General features: G+C 49.7%; 2 protein-coding genes across 16 annotated transcripts in view; one reads left to right on the forward strand and one right to left on the reverse strand.

Annotated features, from left to right (window-relative positions):
* Window positions 1–2,443: 2,443 nt before the first annotated feature.
* Window positions 2,444–6,831, forward strand: MKRN2OS (MKRN2 opposite strand). The gene is made up of 4 exons (XM_010984914.3): window positions 2,444–2,746; window positions 4,225–4,274; window positions 5,430–5,592; window positions 6,407–6,831. The coding sequence occupies exons 1-4, from the start codon at window positions 2,529–2,531 to the stop codon at window positions 6,651–6,653; spliced, it is 678 nt and encodes a 225-aa protein (XP_010983216.1). The 5' UTR covers window positions 2,444–2,528; the 3' UTR covers window positions 6,654–6,831.
* Window positions 6,832–10,136: 3,305 nt separating this feature from the next.
* TSEN2 (tRNA splicing endonuclease subunit 2) overlaps window positions 10,137–18,017 on the reverse strand; it is a 33,767-nt gene continuing 25,886 nt past the window's right edge. For 14 of the 15 annotated variants that reach the window (XM_031470922.2, XM_031470929.2, XM_031470924.2 and 11 more), the window contains 4 exons: window positions 13,356–13,392; window positions 12,697–12,808; window positions 11,871–11,960; window positions 10,137–11,022 (listed from right to left, as the gene is read on the reverse strand). In XM_031470922.2, coding sequence (XP_031326782.1) covers window positions 10,963–11,022; window positions 11,871–11,960; window positions 12,697–12,808; window positions 13,356–13,392 — 299 coding nt within the window. In that variant the 3' untranslated portion in view covers window positions 10,137–10,962. Of the gene's footprint in view, window positions 11,023–11,870; window positions 11,961–12,696; window positions 12,809–13,355; window positions 13,393–18,017 lie in introns of those variants that run through there. The other variant, XR_010384762.1, reaches the window with a different exon arrangement.

Below are 18,017 nucleotides of genomic sequence, written 5' to 3' on the forward strand. Positions count from 1 at the left end.
ACTGTACAGCACAGGGAACTATATTCAAAATCTTGTAATAACCTATGGTGGAAAAGAATTTGTAAAAGAATACACACACACACACACACATATATATCTGAATCATTTTGCTGTACACCTGAAACTAACACAAATTGTAAATCAACTATAGTTTAAAAAAATCAAAGCAAAAAGAAAAGCCCTTTGGGTATACTGGCAAAAAAGAATACATGACTTACAGGAGAAAGAAAATCAGTCTGTCTTCAGACATCTAACAGCAGTGCTTTATACCAGAAGAAAATGGAATAACATGTTAGAGAAAATGTGAGCCAAGGATTTTACATCCAGCAAAATCGACCTTCATGTATGAAGAACAGAGATAAAGTATCAACATACAAGAACTCAGGGAGTAGTCTTCCTATGTGCCCTTCCTAAGGAATCTTCTAGAGGATGAACTTCAGACAATCATAATTAGTTGGGAGTGATGAAAGGACTAACAGCATTAAAACACACTTGGGGGGGAGGGAGGATATAGCTCAAGTGGTAGGGCACATGCTTAGCATGCAAGAGGTCCTAGGTTCAATCCCCAGTACCTCCTCCAAAAATAAAGAAACCTAATTACCCCCCAAACCTCCAAGAAACAAACAAAAAACCACATTTGTGGGTAAAAACTTAGTGAGGGTAAAAGGGGAGACTGTTGTTTGTAATAGCAGATGCTCTGAAATGAAGATCTAGGACAAACATTTAAATAAATGAGAGGAAAATGGAGAGCGTACGTGCAAAATTTAAAAAAACTAATTGTAATTGGAGGTGATGGTATTACTGTTGTCACTCTGGGATTGTGTAAAGTGGGGTACAGCATCCCCTGTTACCTTGAGAACCAAGATTTTCAGTGTGGAAGAAAAGAGATACAAATGTAACACAGAGGAGATTAAATAAAAACATGATAGTCCTAAAACTGAAGTGGAAATAGCATTTTATCTTTATGTGTGTGCAAGTTGAGTGTGTACTTTTTTTTTTTATCCTGCTTTGTTCACTGAAAAGGTCAAGAAACGATTTTTTTAAAAGAATGCCAGTGTATTGAAAGTGTTTACTAAGGCATGGTTCCTTCCATCCTTTCCATAGAATTAAAAATACCTCTTGGTATCTGTGTCACGCTGATGTATATTCTCAGTTGAAAGCAACTTGGGTCAAACAATAGTGGTGCTTTATATTAATAATGAACAATCTCAGATCCTTGTCACCTGAGCTGGTGTCTAGCTATAACCCCTCTGCCTTCCCTGTAACAAGAGAAGTTTAGCTGAAATGATTTCTAAGGTCTTCTTCAGTCCTGTGAGTCTGATGATCAATTTCACATTGTAACACCGAGTATGCGCTTTTCTACTTCTCGGCATACTGTAATTTAAATCACATTACGAAACACCTTTTTGAAGCACTTTTACCTGCCACGACACCTTCTCTGTGGGTCTTCCCTCTCCAGTTGCTCTTATCTGGAACGACAGGCATCAACAGAGGGTTGGCTAAATAAAGTGATGCAGCCAAACTCTGGATTCCTCTGCAGGCATCTGAAAAGCTGAGCTGGACCTATAGTACTGATACTGCGGGAAAGCTTCCGAGATGAGAGAGAAAAACAAGAATTTGAAAACAGTATACAGTATAACAACACTGGGGTTTGAGAAAAATATGTGGAAATATTCAGTTACTTTACCCTTTTCTCCTGGGAATGTAATACAGTGGGTGAAAAAATTTTATGGAGAAACAGAGGGTATTACCTTTCCTTCCCATGTATTTTTGTGCAGCTGCTTAAAATTATTTTAAAATTGAAGAATAATAAAGCGCATGTAGTAAAATGGACAGCTTGCATTTTCACAAACTGATTATACTCTTGTATAATCAACACCTAGATCATGAATCAGCACAAACTCAGGCCCCAGTGCCCACTTACGCCCTCTTTCAGTCAGTACCCCCCACCTAGGGTAACCACTACCCCTATTTCTCACGGTCCTGTTAATTTTTTATGAGCAAGATTACTTCTACAATATAAAATACCAAAAGAAAAATAGCTTCAAAGTGAAGATTCCATTTATTTATTCAAAACCCAGACAATATAACCTATTCTAGAAATCCAATAGTAAATGTTGGCCCCCAACTCCAAGAAGCTCACAGACAAATCAATGGCTCATTAATTAGTAACAGCTCTGGTAGAAACGAATTCAGCACTGCCAGTGCAAAGGAAGGCTGGGGGAAGCTGAGGAATGTTTCACAGAAAAGTAGGGCTTTAGAGGATGAGTAGAAGCTGGCTACTGACCGTTGCAAAATATACGAAGGCTGGAAAGAAACGCTGGCAGCACAAATGGAACTAGCTCTTTAAGACACCAGTTTGTGGGGAGGCCTGGTTACAGGTTAACCCTAGCCGGCTTGGCTTGTGGAGCTGCCAGGCAGGATGACATCACTGTTGATCGGGTTCCCCAGGGGGAGGGCACTTGCTAGCTGTGTGATGAGGAAAAGGAAGTCCCAGGAAACATTGCTGGGTGCCGAGGAAGGAAGCCATGCAGCGCACAGAGGCCGGACAGCCCATCATCAAGTTCAACCACTGTCAGAAGCCCATCTACAGCTTCAGCGTGCCGCGGTGCTGCCCTCTCTGCCAGCGGGACATGGGCGCCAGGAAGCTGGGGGAAGCACCTGTGAGCATCGCTAACCCATTCACCAACGGGCATCGAGAAAAGTGCTCATTCCTCCTCAGGCCAACCCAAGGGACGTTTCTCAGGTGCAGTGTTTTGAGTGTTGCATTGGATAATACAAACTATTCCCTCTGGGGTTTAGTCACTCAAATGTTCTTTTTCTAGTATGTGCCATGCAGTGTGAGATTTGGTGGATGACTGTTTCAGTGTCTGGGTGTTAAATCCTAAAACTTAGGCCTGCTGGTTTCAGAAGCAGAGATGAGGTGCGCAATCTGGAGTGAATCTGCTTACACGATTTTAAGAGAGAGAAATTGACAGGCTGGGTGTTTTTTTATCCATAGATTCTGTGCTAAAAGGCTAACTGGGAAAATGACCCAGCAGCTAATCTTATCAAAATAATACCTTTGAGTTAGTCTGTAACTTCTGTGACAAACAGGTACCATGCCCAGAGCCTGAGGAATGACCATCACTGACAGTATCTGTCACACAACTGATAAGTAACTGGGGGGAAGGAGGGAGTGAATATGCAGGATTTAGGCAGCAAAGAGTGAGGCTGTGCACGCAGGGAGGGACCTGGGGACAGTACACACGAAGGCCCAGCGCCGTGATCAGCCACCGAAAACCATTTTCCCAGCTTCATTCTCACCTCTGAACCCACAGGGTCTCAAAAAACTCATGGTGGCTGCAACAAGCTGAGCTGGGGGTTGCGCTGAAGAAGGTGGTGTCCTTGGCCATCTTAAAGCGTGGGACTGCTTGCTTTAATGAGTAACCCGACATCCAGACCTGTGGTCTAACAAAGGAGCTTCGTCATCTAAAAACCCTCTGATTCACTTGATGCCTCTGCGGCAACACTCAGTGGGCACTTAATATTCTTCCAGCCAGTTTGCCAGGAGGCCGTGGCATTCCCATTTTACCAGTGAGGAAACAGATCAGAGAGGGTCTCAGGGCGAGGAAGTGATGGTCTGGGGTCACACATGGAGGTTAAATTACGTGGAATTACACATCTACTGCGCAGCCTCGGGTAGAGAATAATTTCAGGAAATAAGGGCTGTCCAGGAAAAGCAGGTACAAGTCACAAGACCAAAGGCTGCAAGACCAAACCGGGCGGTGTCGATTTCACGTAGAAGCCCACTGAGACGCGCCCAGGACCCTCTCACCCCCGTCTGAGGAGTCTGAGGAGCAGGCTGCCACCTCCTCTGGAAGGAGGGGAGAACGAGGAGCTTCTCTGGCAGCTGACTGCCTTTGCCGGCTGGGCCCCTCGGCCATGGAGCCAGGCGTCAGGCAGACTCCACGCTCCAGCAGGGCTGGCCTTCCAGCACACCCACCTTTAGAACTGGGGGGGGGGCCCCAAGAAAACCCCGAGGGGTCGCAGGGCAGTGTTTTCTACCTCAGATGGACTCCTGGCTCCACCAGCTTGGAGACAGGGCTGCCACGAGCCTGCCCCTGGTGCTGAGCTCCGGCACCAGCCAAGAGGGGAGGCCCATCGCTCTCCTCCTTTAAATGCCAACGCTTCACGCCAAATACATGCAAATGAGAGGGAAAAACCCCCACTTGTTTCTTCCAGGGAATATGACGGAAGGTCTGATCTCCACGTTGGAATAACCAACACAAACGGTAAGTGCAGTTTCACTAAAAAGGCCTCACAGTACCCGCTCAGAGGAGGGCGGTATTTCTGGAGAAGAGGCAATCGCGGCAGCACCTAGTGGTGTCTTGGTGCCGGGGTTCTGCTGCGCCAGGAGGCGGGCCGTGCTGCCCTCCCAGAGGGTGACGCCTGGCTCTGCAGCAAGGCCCCCCTGCCAACAACACGCAACACGTGGAAGTGCTTTCATTCTCACTCAGTCAAGAGCACGCACGCCTGTATCTAAAAAAAATTTTTTTTTTTTTTTTAGTTTTTAACATGTTGATCGCCACATCACCCAAATCTGGGTGACAGTAGTTTCCTCAGGGGCACCTGATCCACGGTAGGCGATCAACGTGTTAAGAGAGGAAGAAACAGATGCCCAGAGAGGCTGAGTTGTCCAAGACCTCACCTTGTGTTAGACCCAGAACCTCAACTCCCTGATCCTTCACAGCCCACTGCACAGGGTCCCGGGTCTCCAGGGCCTGGCAGGGAGCCCAGGGATAGACGGGGAGGGATAAGCCCCGAGCACGTGGTGGGGCCTGCGGTGGTTTGCTTTAAAAAGTAAGAAAAGCAGGACTTTAAACAAAACGGTTCCTTTGGCTGGATTTCGCGTGGAGGGGACAGCCTGCAGGGAAAAACCCGGGCAATGCACCCGCAGGAGGTGCCGGCTGGCGAACGGCGAGCGAGGCCAGGCAGGCGCGGCTGTGACCAGGCCCCGCAGGTAAAGTCTGATGAGAGCCCTTCCTACTCCCTTGAGGCAGGAGAAATTGACACTGTAAACAGAAACCTGGGGCTGGTTTTGAACTCAGGGAATGGCACAAACGGTCGGATTTGTGCCCATCTCTGTCAGCAGAAATTTGTTGCTGATTTAAGGACACAAGACAGACCCCTCTGTAAAAAGAGAACTTCAGCAAGCACACGTGGCGATGATTGTCCCAGCGCCTGCTGTGGCCTCTGTCCCCTGAGGCGACCTTGACCTCATGGTGCAGAGAGCAGGGGGCAGCAGCCCCCTGGTGGAGGGAGGTCCTAGGGCCTCCCCCGGTGGGTGCTATCTGGCCATCAGGAAGTGCGACCTGGGTTTCTGTTGTGTGAAGTTACCGGGGTGCGTGTCCCCTTACACTTCTCCGTGACTCTGGCTTTGGCGGCAGGAGCTGTGTATAACTACACGGTGCGCGGGGTCCAGCGAGACGAAGCGGGCTGGGAGCAGAGTGTAAGCATCCCACTCCTGCAGCCCGGCATGTTTGGACTGATGGACCAGTGGGACAAGTACCTGGAAGACTTCTCCTGTGCGGGGGCCTGGCTGCCTCACAGGTAGGACGGGGCCGCAAAGACCATCCGCTCCCTGGCCCTCATTAACCACCAGGTGGGATCCCGGCTCACTGAGAACTCTAAGCTGCATTTAGCTTCATGCTGAGCCTGTACTGAGATAGCAGCGTCTGTAACAGGATTTAAGCAGGGGTTGAATGACTTGGGGTTTTCCGCAGAGGTGAGCCAGCTTACATTTACACAATAGCATCATAGCATTCTAAAAGCTGAAAGGACCAGAACTCACCTCTCTGAATTATTTTACTTATATAATTACCATTTAATAATAATGTACAGCAGGATGCATAGTATTCTATTTTCATAAAGCAAAAAAATTTTAAGTGATGTTCAAAATGTCAACCTATCTACAGCTTCCCTTTTAAGTTTTAGAAATTCTGAAATCAGTCTCTGAATTCCTTGCTCGCTCATCGCTGTAGACGATGAAGAGCGTACCTGCAGACCTGTTTTGATGCTTCCTTTGAAATAAATATAGACACTGTGGGATATCATGAAACTCAGACATGGAATTCCACTTTTAGAATCTAGAATTTCAGTGAAATAAAGCTCCCCCTGCACAAATGGGGACTTATGCAGTCTAGGTCACCACTGTGAAGGTCTGGGTGAGGCCCATCTGTACTTAAGTTGCAAGTAGCAACAGCCCAAGACGCCAGGTGTCCCTCAGAGCTGCACTGCGGACACTCTGCCATCAAGGGTGCTGGTACGTGCTGGGCCCCGCTGGCGGAGTGAGCCCGACTCCAACCACAGAAGGCCATGGGCAGCTCTGGGGCTGAGCCTGTCCTCCCCCGCCCTGTCCTGCAAGGTACGAAGAGGACCAGCACAACTGCTACAGCTACGCCCTCACGTTCATCAACTATGTGCTGGCCGTGGAAGGCCAGGAGCCGCTGGACAAGGACCAGTTCACGGAGATGTTCGTGGTCCCCAGGACAAGGAAGGCTTCCAAGTACATCACACTGCACCGGGCGATCGAAGAGCGGGGCTTCTATGTGCCCGACTGCCCTGATCCCGAGACAAGCCCGCCCCCAGGGAGCGGCTCTGCTGAGCACTGAGCACCACAGCAGACCGGACAGGACGTCAGGGGTGACCCCCTGTAACAGCTACTGGGCCTCTCGGTGCGTCAAGCTGTGGTTAATTTAAAAAGTGTTTTGGATTTCCTTTAAGCATATTTCAGCTCACTGCAGTTTAAGAATTAGTGAGATTAATAAAAATTGCCCTGGGTTTTCAAAACTGTATGCATTACAACTGAATTCTTTCCCTTGTGGTTTGGGGTCCATGTTACAGCGTAAAGTGGTGGCACTTTTTAATCACAGAGCAGTGAAAATTCTCCCTACAAATCAACCAGTGCTGAACAAATTCAGTGTGCGTCTAGGACATGGGCATCTGTAGGAAGGTGAGCGAGACCCTGACGATCTATGAAGTAATGAGTGCCTTCACTGCCCTGTTTTTCTGTAAAAAGCACATGGAAACCTTCTGACAATCAGTAACAGTGAAAATAAAAGGAAAAAAGTTCTTAGAATCTGAGTTGGGAGCCGGGCTCCCCTCCTGAATCAGCCTTTCCAGGGCGATGCGCATAAACAGGACGGCAGCTCCTCTGTCGCAGGAGGACAGTCCCTCCTTCCATCTGACCTGGCGTGAGCAGCTGCGGCATCCGGGCCACCACGGCAAAGCACCTGCTCTGCTCACGGTCAGTGCAAAATTCAGGAAGGACACCATGAAAGTCTGCCTTCTTTATCCAACGCCTTTGGGGGAGGAAGGGGACGACTGGGATGAGGAACCATGAGGCACATTAGAACTTTTACACCCAAATCATCACCAGACTCCACACAGCCAATGGGCAAAACGGTTCAGAATTCCTCTTTGGGAACTGCTTCCAGAACTCTTTATTTTTGACCAAATGTCAAAACTTTCCACCGAATCTTATTCCCCAGGGTGGTAACCGAATGATGTCTAATTCCCCAAAACCAAACCCACTTTCAAGGAGCCGACAATCAGTCAGCAATAAAGATATTCAGAGAACTTGCTACAGACCCTTAAAGCTTGTTTTCAGAGAGACATCAGGTCAGTTCCTCTGCACTGGCCACGTCAGTGGGAAAAAATGCACGCAGACCGACACATGCATTTGTAAGTTTCAGGGCTGCTCTGAGAAACACCAACTTGCCACCTAGAAAGTGATACCACTTTAAACAGAGCCCTGTCTGCTATTCCGTGGAGTACAGAGAATCATCAAGACCTCAGCAGGTAAAGGTGAAAAAGCGCTGAGTTTGGGGAACACTCCCGTGTGCCCCATTCTCTTCACACTCCATCTGAGGACTCTGCTGCTCTGGTCCAGTTCTTTACCCGATGATTAGTCATTACAGCTGCATTTAACAAGTATCACGGAAGACTCCACCCAGGGTAAACACTTCTCACTCCTCCCTTTTCGTCCCCAAGCCACCCTGTGGGGTGGGTACCAACATTATGCCCATTTTATAGACGAGAAGGGAAACTCACCTGCCCAAAGTCACACAGTGGCAAAACCAGGGTTCAGACCAGGGCTGAGTGCCAAGCCTGTGCACATAACCCCAGCACTCTGAAAGCGACCAGGGGTACGCAGGACGCACGGCACAGGGGTCAGCAATTTGCCAGAGAAGATCCAGGAGAAGGCTGCTTTCATCAACATCCAAATATCAACAGAAGGTAAGCGACGTGTCACAAAACAATTAAAATGAGAACTGTTAGTATCAAAAATGCCACTTTTATGCTACTTTCTTAGTGCCACACGACCTGGTTTTCAAATAAACCTTTAAAGGCCCCCACTCCCTACTGTCGGGGCTGCTCTGCACCCTGGAGGTGACACTGGCCGCATATTTCCCTTTGTGTAGTGTGTTATCACCTCATTTCCCCACTTCACTAGATGAAAATGTCCCCTAAGTAAGTGGAGAAGTCCCTGGAGAAAGTAGGCGAGTTTCAAATGCCAAAGAAGTTCCCTGTCGGGAAAAGACGGCGGGAATGACAGTGAGAAAGGTGATCAAACAGATGACACAACCCTGGCTGAGCCTGCGCTCTCCCTCTCCCCACGTATGGCTTTTTGCACAATGGGTGACAGAATAAAACTAGTGAAAAGTGTTGCTTCCACAAAGCTTCTCGGCCTTCTTGAGCAGGGCGAGCCATTGTCTTCAAGCTCGCGAGACTCCTGTAAGGATGCGCAGCCCATCAGCGAGATGCCACTGAGCACATGCTGCTACAGAGGGAGAGGAGAGAGGATGTGGAGGTGGGTTTCAGTTTTAAAGCAAGCCTGGAAGGTTCTCTAGGTTTAAGAACCACGTGGGCCTAATGCTTTGAAGGGCATGGGCGAGGCGGCAGCAGCTCCCCAACCGAACCACAGAAACTCCTGAAGGGGGGTTCTGTCGCAGAGCAGATTTCCCATCTTGGTGAACCTGAGCTTTTTTCCTTTTTTGAAAACAAATGCCAACTTATACATTTATTTCAAAAGGTATGAAAGAAGTGTTAGGTCACAGAGCTTCCAAGATAAGCTAATGCTGCTTTTAGCTGGAAACCAGTAGGGTGACGGAAACCAAGACCTCAGCTGGTGTATCACCCCTGCGCCCAGCCTTGTGTGGTGCTCAGACTGCACACATGACAGAGGAGGACCCTTCACATGGGGCCTCTCTGACCCAACACGATGCTTCCAGGCAACCTTCTAGAGCTTTCAGTTACCAGTAATCACCAGGGTCTTTCCACTTTTCTACATCTTCAGTGTAGCCTTTATTCCAAGGAGTCACCATAACCTTCAAGGCATGCTGGCTGACAATTAGGTAACTGGAGAGCTGACGCGGTGACAGCACTTCGGGGAAGCATCCATAGAGGAGCTTTCCTCATAAAGGCACTCGATGCACGGATGAGGCTTGGGAAGAAGTGTCATCACAAATGATGACCGAAATAGGGAAGAAACGGCTCTTGAGATTTCTGGCTGACATTCAAGGTTCTGGACAGTGGTGATTCAAAGCCGTGTCCTTTACTTTGTCTAAGGAGCCTGGAGGAAGCAAGGCAGACGGTAAAAATCCTGACCAACCACTCCCATCACTGATGAAGAGCAAAGAGCTCACCACCAAGAAGCTCTTTCAAACTGATGGTCACCTCTGGTCACAAGCAGGGGAGGGGGAGGAGCCCCGTCAAACGGCCGCCACATCTTTAAGATGCAGGTTGCGCAAGCCTGATGATTTGACAGCAAGGATCACGGATAGAACAGCAGCAGTGAGTTAAACTCACGACCACAGACAGCATCTCAGGTTGTCAGGAGTGCTAAGCCCGGGGTCAAGGAAATGGAAACAGAGGTCCATTTTGGTCTTTTTCATCTCACAGCTTCCACAGATGGTTTTCAGCCATCCGCTTCTGGAGTATCCTGTGCCGAGGAAAAGCCTGCCTGCCAGTGACCTGAATCTGGACGCTGGATGGATCTCAGACCCTGTCTCCTTCCCCGGGTCCCTCTCCCTCACTCCCCACTGTGCCCTCCCTCCCCTCGCCCCCCAGACAACTCTTTACTGACATTTAACTGATTTAAGAAGGGCTGTTTATTGTGCTTTACCAAGTGCTAACTGCATTCACGACGCATCTTCATACATCATTTCACCACATCGTTTTGTAACAAGTTCAGTGAAGCGAGATACAATTCTTATCTAATACTGAACAATAAATACTGTGTGCACTCCACACAACGTGCCCACCAATGAGTTCACTGGGAATTAAATAATTAGGTAATTGTGGTTTTTATATGTTTCCTGTGATACAGAAATCCTTGGTAGACAGTAAACAGATTTTTCCGTGTCTGAGTAGCTGGTTGAAGTCCCTGGACAATCTGAGACACACTATCACTTTTTCTGTTGAAAATAATGGAACACAGGGCCCTGCAATGTCCAGACCTGGCTGGCCCTCTTCCAGGACAGGCTGGACGTGGGGAACAGGAGAGGCCTGTGCCCAGAGGCGCACTGGAAACTGCAGAGGGCAGAGTAAAGGTGAATGACGATCATGCTCAGGTCAAGTCAGAGAGGAACAGGAGCTCCCTGGTGCTGGGAGAGCCCTCCTGGGACGCACCTGGTCCAGCACCCCCACGGAGGGGACGAGGCCCAGCGGCGAGAAGCTCAGGGCCAGCGCGTCAGGAACCGATGCGAGGGCAGGACCAGGAGTCCCGGCACAGGGCTCTTCCCCCGACTCCCGTGTAATTTTACCTTTTAAAGCACATTTTCCAGTGCTGGGAGCGCCAGGCCCTTTAAAACTTCTAAATCAATGGCGATTACAAAGGACGCTTTACCTCGCCCTGCACTGGGCCTATCGGAGGAGACTAAGCATTTGGTGGGGAAATCGGACACTGAGGTGCAGCTGTCAGAGTTCGTCTTGGTCGCTCCTCTCCCGTGAAGAAACCCAGCGGCTTAGAATCACTTCCTGTGATCAATCAGAACACAAAGGTGAGTTTCAAAACCAGAAATGAACAGACATGCTGAGCGCGTGTTCGCAGGGGCGGGCTGTCTGTACGAGCGCGACGCCTGCTCCCTTCCTAGTAACTAACCATCCGGAGAGCGCGGGAACGGCACCCACTGTCCTCTCCTGAGGGTTCCGGGCCACCCTCGCCCCAACTGTGGTTTCCTCCTGCAAGTTTCAGGAGTGGGGCGCCAGTGCAAACCCCAGTGTTTAACACAGGGCCAGGTCCATGACGGCACGGGTGTGTCTGGGTCAGCCTGGGGAGGGAGGTGTGGACCTGAACTGGCAGTTTACGGAAAGCTAACCCAGTGGCCACGAGCAGGACAAACGGGGGAATGGGCCTGGAGACTGACCGGCAGATCTGCAGTGGGGAGGGGGTGCAAATAAGGAGGAAGGACAGAAACAGGAACAAACACTGGGGGACTGGACCATGGACTCGGCAGCCCCGCAGGAAAACCCCACCAGGAGGACAGGGTGGGGGCCTCATCTCAACAGAGAACCCCAGAAACCAGACAAGGAGTTCAAGGAGGCAGCAAGCCCACAGAGACCCAGGAGAGGCCTGGGGCTGGCCCCAGACTACGAGCACTTGCAGCTGAGTGGTGGGGACAGAAAGCAGGTGACATCACTGGACAAAGGGCAGCAGGGTGTCAGGGGAAGCGAGGCCGGTTTGAGCGGGGAAAGGGCCTGAGCGGCTCTCTGTGGCCAAGGCGAGGTGGTCTTCCTATTCTGTCCAGGGACTGCGCGTTCCAGAGGGCACAACACGATGGACAGGACCTTTGAGAGGACACGAGTTTGTCTCTGAGTTCACCTACCTGAACTTTAATTTGTTTCATACATTCTGGTGACTCCATTTCTTTCTCAGTCATGGTGGAGGGTTTAATCAAATAGCACAGCATGAGCTCCTACGGAGACATGAAAAACCACCTCTGTATCCCACAGAAGAGAAACACAAATCTGGCTGTGACTGCGGGAAACACGGGGCATCTCCATTCCCCCTGGCTGTGTGCTCCCCAAACTCACAAAGTTTCCTCCTGGGAACACACCTGGGCCCTGGATCTAGACTAAAGACCTGCCGTTTAGTCTTCGTTGACATGGCAAGAGGACGCAAACAGAGCAAAAAGCTGATTATAAACCCGCACCTAGGACAGTAAACATGCTAACGACACGGCACGACACTGGGGCCAGTGCAGACCCCACTTCTCCAGGACAGAGCTCCTTTTACAGGGGGAGGCCTCTGTGACTTCGCCTGTTCCCAGGCAGGTGTCACCTGGGCCTGCTGGCCCTTCTGCTTCCCTGCCCACCAGGCCTCCAGCAGCAGCGGGGCAGAGAACCCAGAGACTCCCAGTGTAACGGAGAAAAGCGTCAAGGTTCTGACTCCTCCGTGAGTATGTGATTCTGAGCACGTGCTGGCTGGGCTGCCCCCAGGAGGAGGCAGCGCCCACCTACACCCGTCACCATGGGAGACCGTGAAGCTCAGGCCCCGGCTGCCGGTGGCGGGGGACGTGACGGGGGACCATCCTCCAGAGCCTCCTTGGCAGGAACGCTCTGAGGTTCCTACAGATGACTTTCATGCTCCTACCATATTTAAGACGAAAAACCCAAACATTTAAGAGAATGGCTAAGCTGATGCTGTGTTACCTTGGAGACGTTAACGGAAACTCTGCTCAAGGCGGCCAGTGACTTCCAACTGAAAGGCCTGCGAGGACAGCCCTCGAAACGGTGGTCGACTAGCTCGACGATGACGGAGTAACTGGAAAAACGCCAAGAGCATTTTAAAAACAAAAAGCACCAAGTCGACCCGTTTAAAAAGAACACTGTTTGCCCCACTAAGAACGAAATTATAGGAAATAAAACTTACATGGCTGGATCCTAAATCCCCCTGGGCTACTACTGAGAAAGATATTAATGAAAAACTCAACTCAACAAACTTTCAGTCTGATTTCAACACTGATAGAAAAGGAACAAAAATATTTCTCCCAACATGAAAGCTGCGAATTCACTCAGCTGTTTAGACACTAATCCTCTCTGATATTAAGATGAACAATTAGTGTATAGTAATAACTGCACAGATTAACTCGATGTTTAATACTAAAACGTACATTACCTTAGCCTACCTCTCATTGTGTAGCCAGTGCAATGATACTACCGTGTAAGGCACAGACACACAGCATCTACTCCTGTCAGGCCAGGAGGAACTTGACTCTACTTGTTTGTGTACCACTGAAAATTAAACTGAAGCGCAGAAATTTCCTCCTGTCCCTTTACGTCATTAATTTATTTAAAAAATCACTCCAAACCTGGCATGGTAAAACGGAGGGCCTTTTCGATACAACACTGCAAAGAAAAAGAAAGAAAATGTGTAACCACTCAAAATCAAATTCTTAGGGACACAGACCCCCAGAGCTCTGTGTGCAGGTAATGTGCAATACGCTCTGTGGTCTATTTTTAAAACCCAAATTGTTCTTGCCCCTGAAACAAAAAGCAGTTAGCATAACAAATATGTTGTCAGGACCCTAACACCCTTGTCCCACCCTCCACCAGACAGATGAACTCCAAACTCAAGTACAAGCTGCTTCTGTCTCACACTCTCTGGAGAGGGTGACATCGTGTCAGGCTTGGGAAGTTGGTATAACGTGGACCAACATCTAGTTACTCATTTCAAATCTTTCCAGTCAATGGAATTCAGTGTCTGAACTCCTCTGGCCGGTACTGAGCAGGGTGCTGGTGCTAGAGATGAATGAGCCACGTGAAGACCGTGGGGTCACGAGGAAGAAGCCAGGCTCCCGCAGCACCGTTAGGATGGGAATTGGTCCACCCGTCACGCACACACCGGCTTTGGATTTCACGTGAACAGAAATTAACTTCGAGGGTGAAGTCCCTGAAATCTGGGGTTTATATGTAACAGCAGCTACAGGAATTACCTTAACTAACACACACTTACTCCGTAAGCTCTTGGCTGTGCCCTGTGCAAAAATCAAGGCAGAAAAGCTTTGTTTCCTTTGAGAAACTGATAGAATTCTCCTTCTGGGCACGTCAGTTGGTAGTTAATCCGGTTTCCCTCTGGCTCAGGCACCACGAGGTCAGTAAGAGTGTCGGATCCCATGGACCATACAGTAACCTTTCACCTCTATTTTCCACAGTCACGTTTCCTTTCTGTTAATCTACTTCCTACTTAAATTGCATTTAAAGTATTAGGCAAGTCAGCTCAAACTCACTGTGTAAAGGCACAAATTTAAGTAAACAAAGACATAATTCTCAATTCTGGGGCTGTGGTGCAGCAGAGGGAAACCAGGCACTGGAATGAGACTGTGCTCAGAGGTTCTGCTTCAGCCCGATCTCTGCCACTCTCAGCTGTGTGACTTCACCCAAGTGACTAACTTCTCTGAGCCTCAGTGTCCAAGATTATCAAATGAAGACACGAGGGGAAGTGAAGATCTTTTCCAGCCCTCACGTCATCTGTGATCAATACACCTACGGTGCATCTGGAACAAGACACAGCTGGAAAGCAGCTCCGCCCCCCATTCGGGCCATCAGAGGACCAACCGCGATGCTGGTGGCTCAGGCGCTGAAAGCATGAACGTAGGCATCCGAGAGACCCCCGTTCAGGGCTCGGCAGTGCCAAGACCACACAATCACACCTGTGCTGCAATCTCTTTATGGAAAACGGGGTAATCACGCAGGTGGAGGTGCTCAGTTACCTACAGTAATAGTGACTATGAGGATGACAGTGTATCCAGAGGGAAAAACAAAACAATTTTACAAAAATGCCTCACCAGGAGACAGATGAAAGCTTCAGAAGTCAAGAAATAGTGGGCATTAAAAAATAAAGCCTGCAAGAACACGGAGGAGAGGAAAAGCGCTTTCTTACATGAAAGGCGGACATGACGTGTGGAAGCAACGATGGAGAATGGTGACCAGTGCAGCAATCAATTTGGGGAACCACTGTAATTACTGGGGAACCCAGTATTCAGTCTCACCCTGCAAACTACCTGCGAGCTACGAAAGGGAAGGTGCAGTTTTACGACAGACACTCAACAATGGCCGCCCGAGCCAAAGGGTCCAATGGCATCACCAGCACCTGGACCACCTGACGTCATGTGTCTCCAGGTGTGGCCCTGGAGGTACGCACATCACCTCTGTGCAACGAAAAACGCTGAGCCCGAGCCTAACCACGGAGCAGCAGCCAGACGTTCCTAGATTGCAGGGCATCCTACAGGGCTCTTCAAAAAAGGTCCATGTCACAAAAAAAGAGGGAATCTTAGATTAAAAGAGGCCAAACAGACTGCAGTGGTTGAATGGTGGCCCTCCAGACACACGTCCGCGTCCTAATCCCTGGAACCTGTGAATGTGACCTTATTTGGAAAAAAGATCTTCACAGGAGCTGGAGCCATGCAGCCACAGCCGGGAGGGCCCAGCACCGCGAGAAGCTGGGGGAGGCGAGGACCTGGGGGCAGAGGGGCCGCCTTGCTGACACCTTGCTTTCAGACTTCTGGCCTCTGCACCTGTGACAGAAGCAACTTCTGCTGCTTTATGTCCCCTAGTGTGTGCTCTTCCTCCTGGCAGCCCAGGGAAGCTGCAAGAGTGATAAATGCGCTAAATGAACCTTGACTGGGGCCTGTCAGAAAAATCAAATCAAAAAGAACACAGCCACAGAACACACTGTGGGGACAAGTGGGCAAATTTAAATATGGACTGGACATTCAGATGCTATTAATGAATTATTCTAATTTCTCTTAGGTATTACATGGTATTATAACCACGGAGGGGAATGTTCTTGGGAGCTGCGTGTGAAAATACTCATGAGTTAGTACGGACTGTGTGTGCCAACATGGGAAATGTTAATTAACCACTGTACGTTTAAAGTCGGATTAGAAAAATGAGCCAGGAGGGTGGCTTAGGAAAGACGTGAAGATGGGGTGGGATGAAGGCGCACCCCCTGCTCTGTGCAGGGCCGCTCCGGGGGGCAGAGCCAGCTGCCGGCTCCGGGCTGGAGGCAGTGACCAGCGAGCCGCCTTACGGCTCTGCACGTCCTGTAACTGCAGCCTTCCCGTGGCTCCGTCCTTCTGCCTGTTTTGCAACTCCTGATTTGCAGGGAGCTGAGAAATCCCATGACCACACTTACTCAAAATGAACCCCAAATTGGAGTGGGTAGGAAGGAGGCTCTGAAGTAACTAGAACTTCAGGTCAAACTGAGTTAAATCAACTAGTAACTGTGTGCGCAAGACAAAAGCATAAACCTGGAATTGGTTTTTAGCTGTCTGGCAAGATTAGTTAGGTGTGGTGGGAAGTCCACGGGGTGGGGGCTCAGACAGCCCTAATCTCTGTACTTACCAGCTTTGGGACCCCTGGCAACTTCCCTGACCCTTTAAACCTCTATTTCCTCAGCTATAGGAGGTGAGTCCCGCACGCCTCACGGGAGCACGAAGATCAAATCAGACGGGAGAGGAAAAACACTGAGGCAAGGTGCCCATCATCCTAGGAGCCAGCGGCCTTGGGAGCTTTTGGGGGTGAAGAGGAAAGGCTCCCACGTGGTTTCTGGCCTGGGTTTCACCAGTGGGCAGTCAAGGTCCACTGGCCCTGATGGTGCCCCTGATTTGAGATCCTTATCACCTGTTCCAAGTACTGCTCTGGAATGAAACCTGACCTCCAAGACCTAGTCAAGGGAAGACGCCCCTGGTAAGATGTGAGTTTCCTAACGGCCCTTCGTCGTGAGCCATTACTTCTCCGCGGAGGAACCCCTGTTAAGGGAGAATAACCTGCGGCGGCGGCAGTGCGAGGGTGTGTGTGATTACGTCACCGGCCTTCACGGCTCAAACGACACTGTTAGAAACCAGCAGGCACCACTCGCTGTGCCTGGAGACAAGGTCAAGTTTAGGAAGCCGCTCCCCTCACCCCAGGCGAGCACGGCTCCTGAACTCCTGCCAAAGCCGGAAACGTGAGGGCAGCCTCACGCTGCTGCTGGGCGGGAGACCTGGTCTCACACCAGACGTGCGAGAGGCTGGAAGTGCGTGACCCGCCCCTCCTGGGGCAGAGGGTCTGGGCAGGTGGGAAGCAGCAGCTGACGGATTTCTTTTCTTTTTAAAGAGTCTGTCCATCTGTCCATCCTTTCATCCACCCTTATAAGGCAGTTTATTTTTAAATTAGGGAAGTTCTCGCTACTCAGCATCCACAAACATGGCGTGAGAACTGAAAACACGTGAGTTCAGGTACGCTCAAGGCACCCGACAACAGTCCCTTCCCTGCAACTTCTTTTTTTTTTTTTATAAAGAAGATGTTTTTATTAAGATGCTGTTATCCATGTTACACGATGAGGGAATGGACGCTCAGAGATGAGGTGACCTCCCCGAGGCCACACAGCCTTCATAAGAGGGAGAGCCGGCAGTGACCCTCAGGAGCTCTGTTACCCCCATTACCCCTCAGTGTGTCACTGCAGCCGCGTCGACTGGAAGATTCTGCTCAAGTTTCACCCACATAAGGCACACACTGGCGAAGGCCTGCCGGGCATTGCACCAAGCCGCTCTTCTTACAAGAGCATGAGGAGGAGAACGGGGCGGGGAGCCAGCGAAGGAAATGAAACAGGCACATTACTTATCTCAACGTGACCCGCGGCCAATGCAGCGACCTGGAAACCTAGCAAACCAGCCTCCAGCTGATTCTGATCATTCGTGGGGTGACCCTGCATTAGGATACTGTACCTGAAATCCAGGCATGGAAGGAACAAAAGGAACCCCTTACCTTAGAGGGATGGGCACATCTTAATCTTCATGACTGCTGACCCCACTGAGAATTTAATGAAATCTACCAACTCCTGACCCAGAAAAACACACCAATCTACAAACACAATATTCTGAATAAAATTTCAGGGGGTCCTGGGGGCTCCGGAAGACCATCCTATGATTCTAGGTTAAGCACACTCAATTCTACAGCATTTACAGATTTAAAAGACAGAAATGGCTTTC

Source organism: Camelus dromedarius, chromosome 17, assembly GCF_036321535.1.
Source record: "Camelus dromedarius isolate mCamDro1 chromosome 17, mCamDro1.pat, whole genome shotgun sequence".
NCBI classification, from domain to species: Eukaryota; Metazoa; Chordata; class Mammalia; order Artiodactyla; family Camelidae; genus Camelus; species Camelus dromedarius.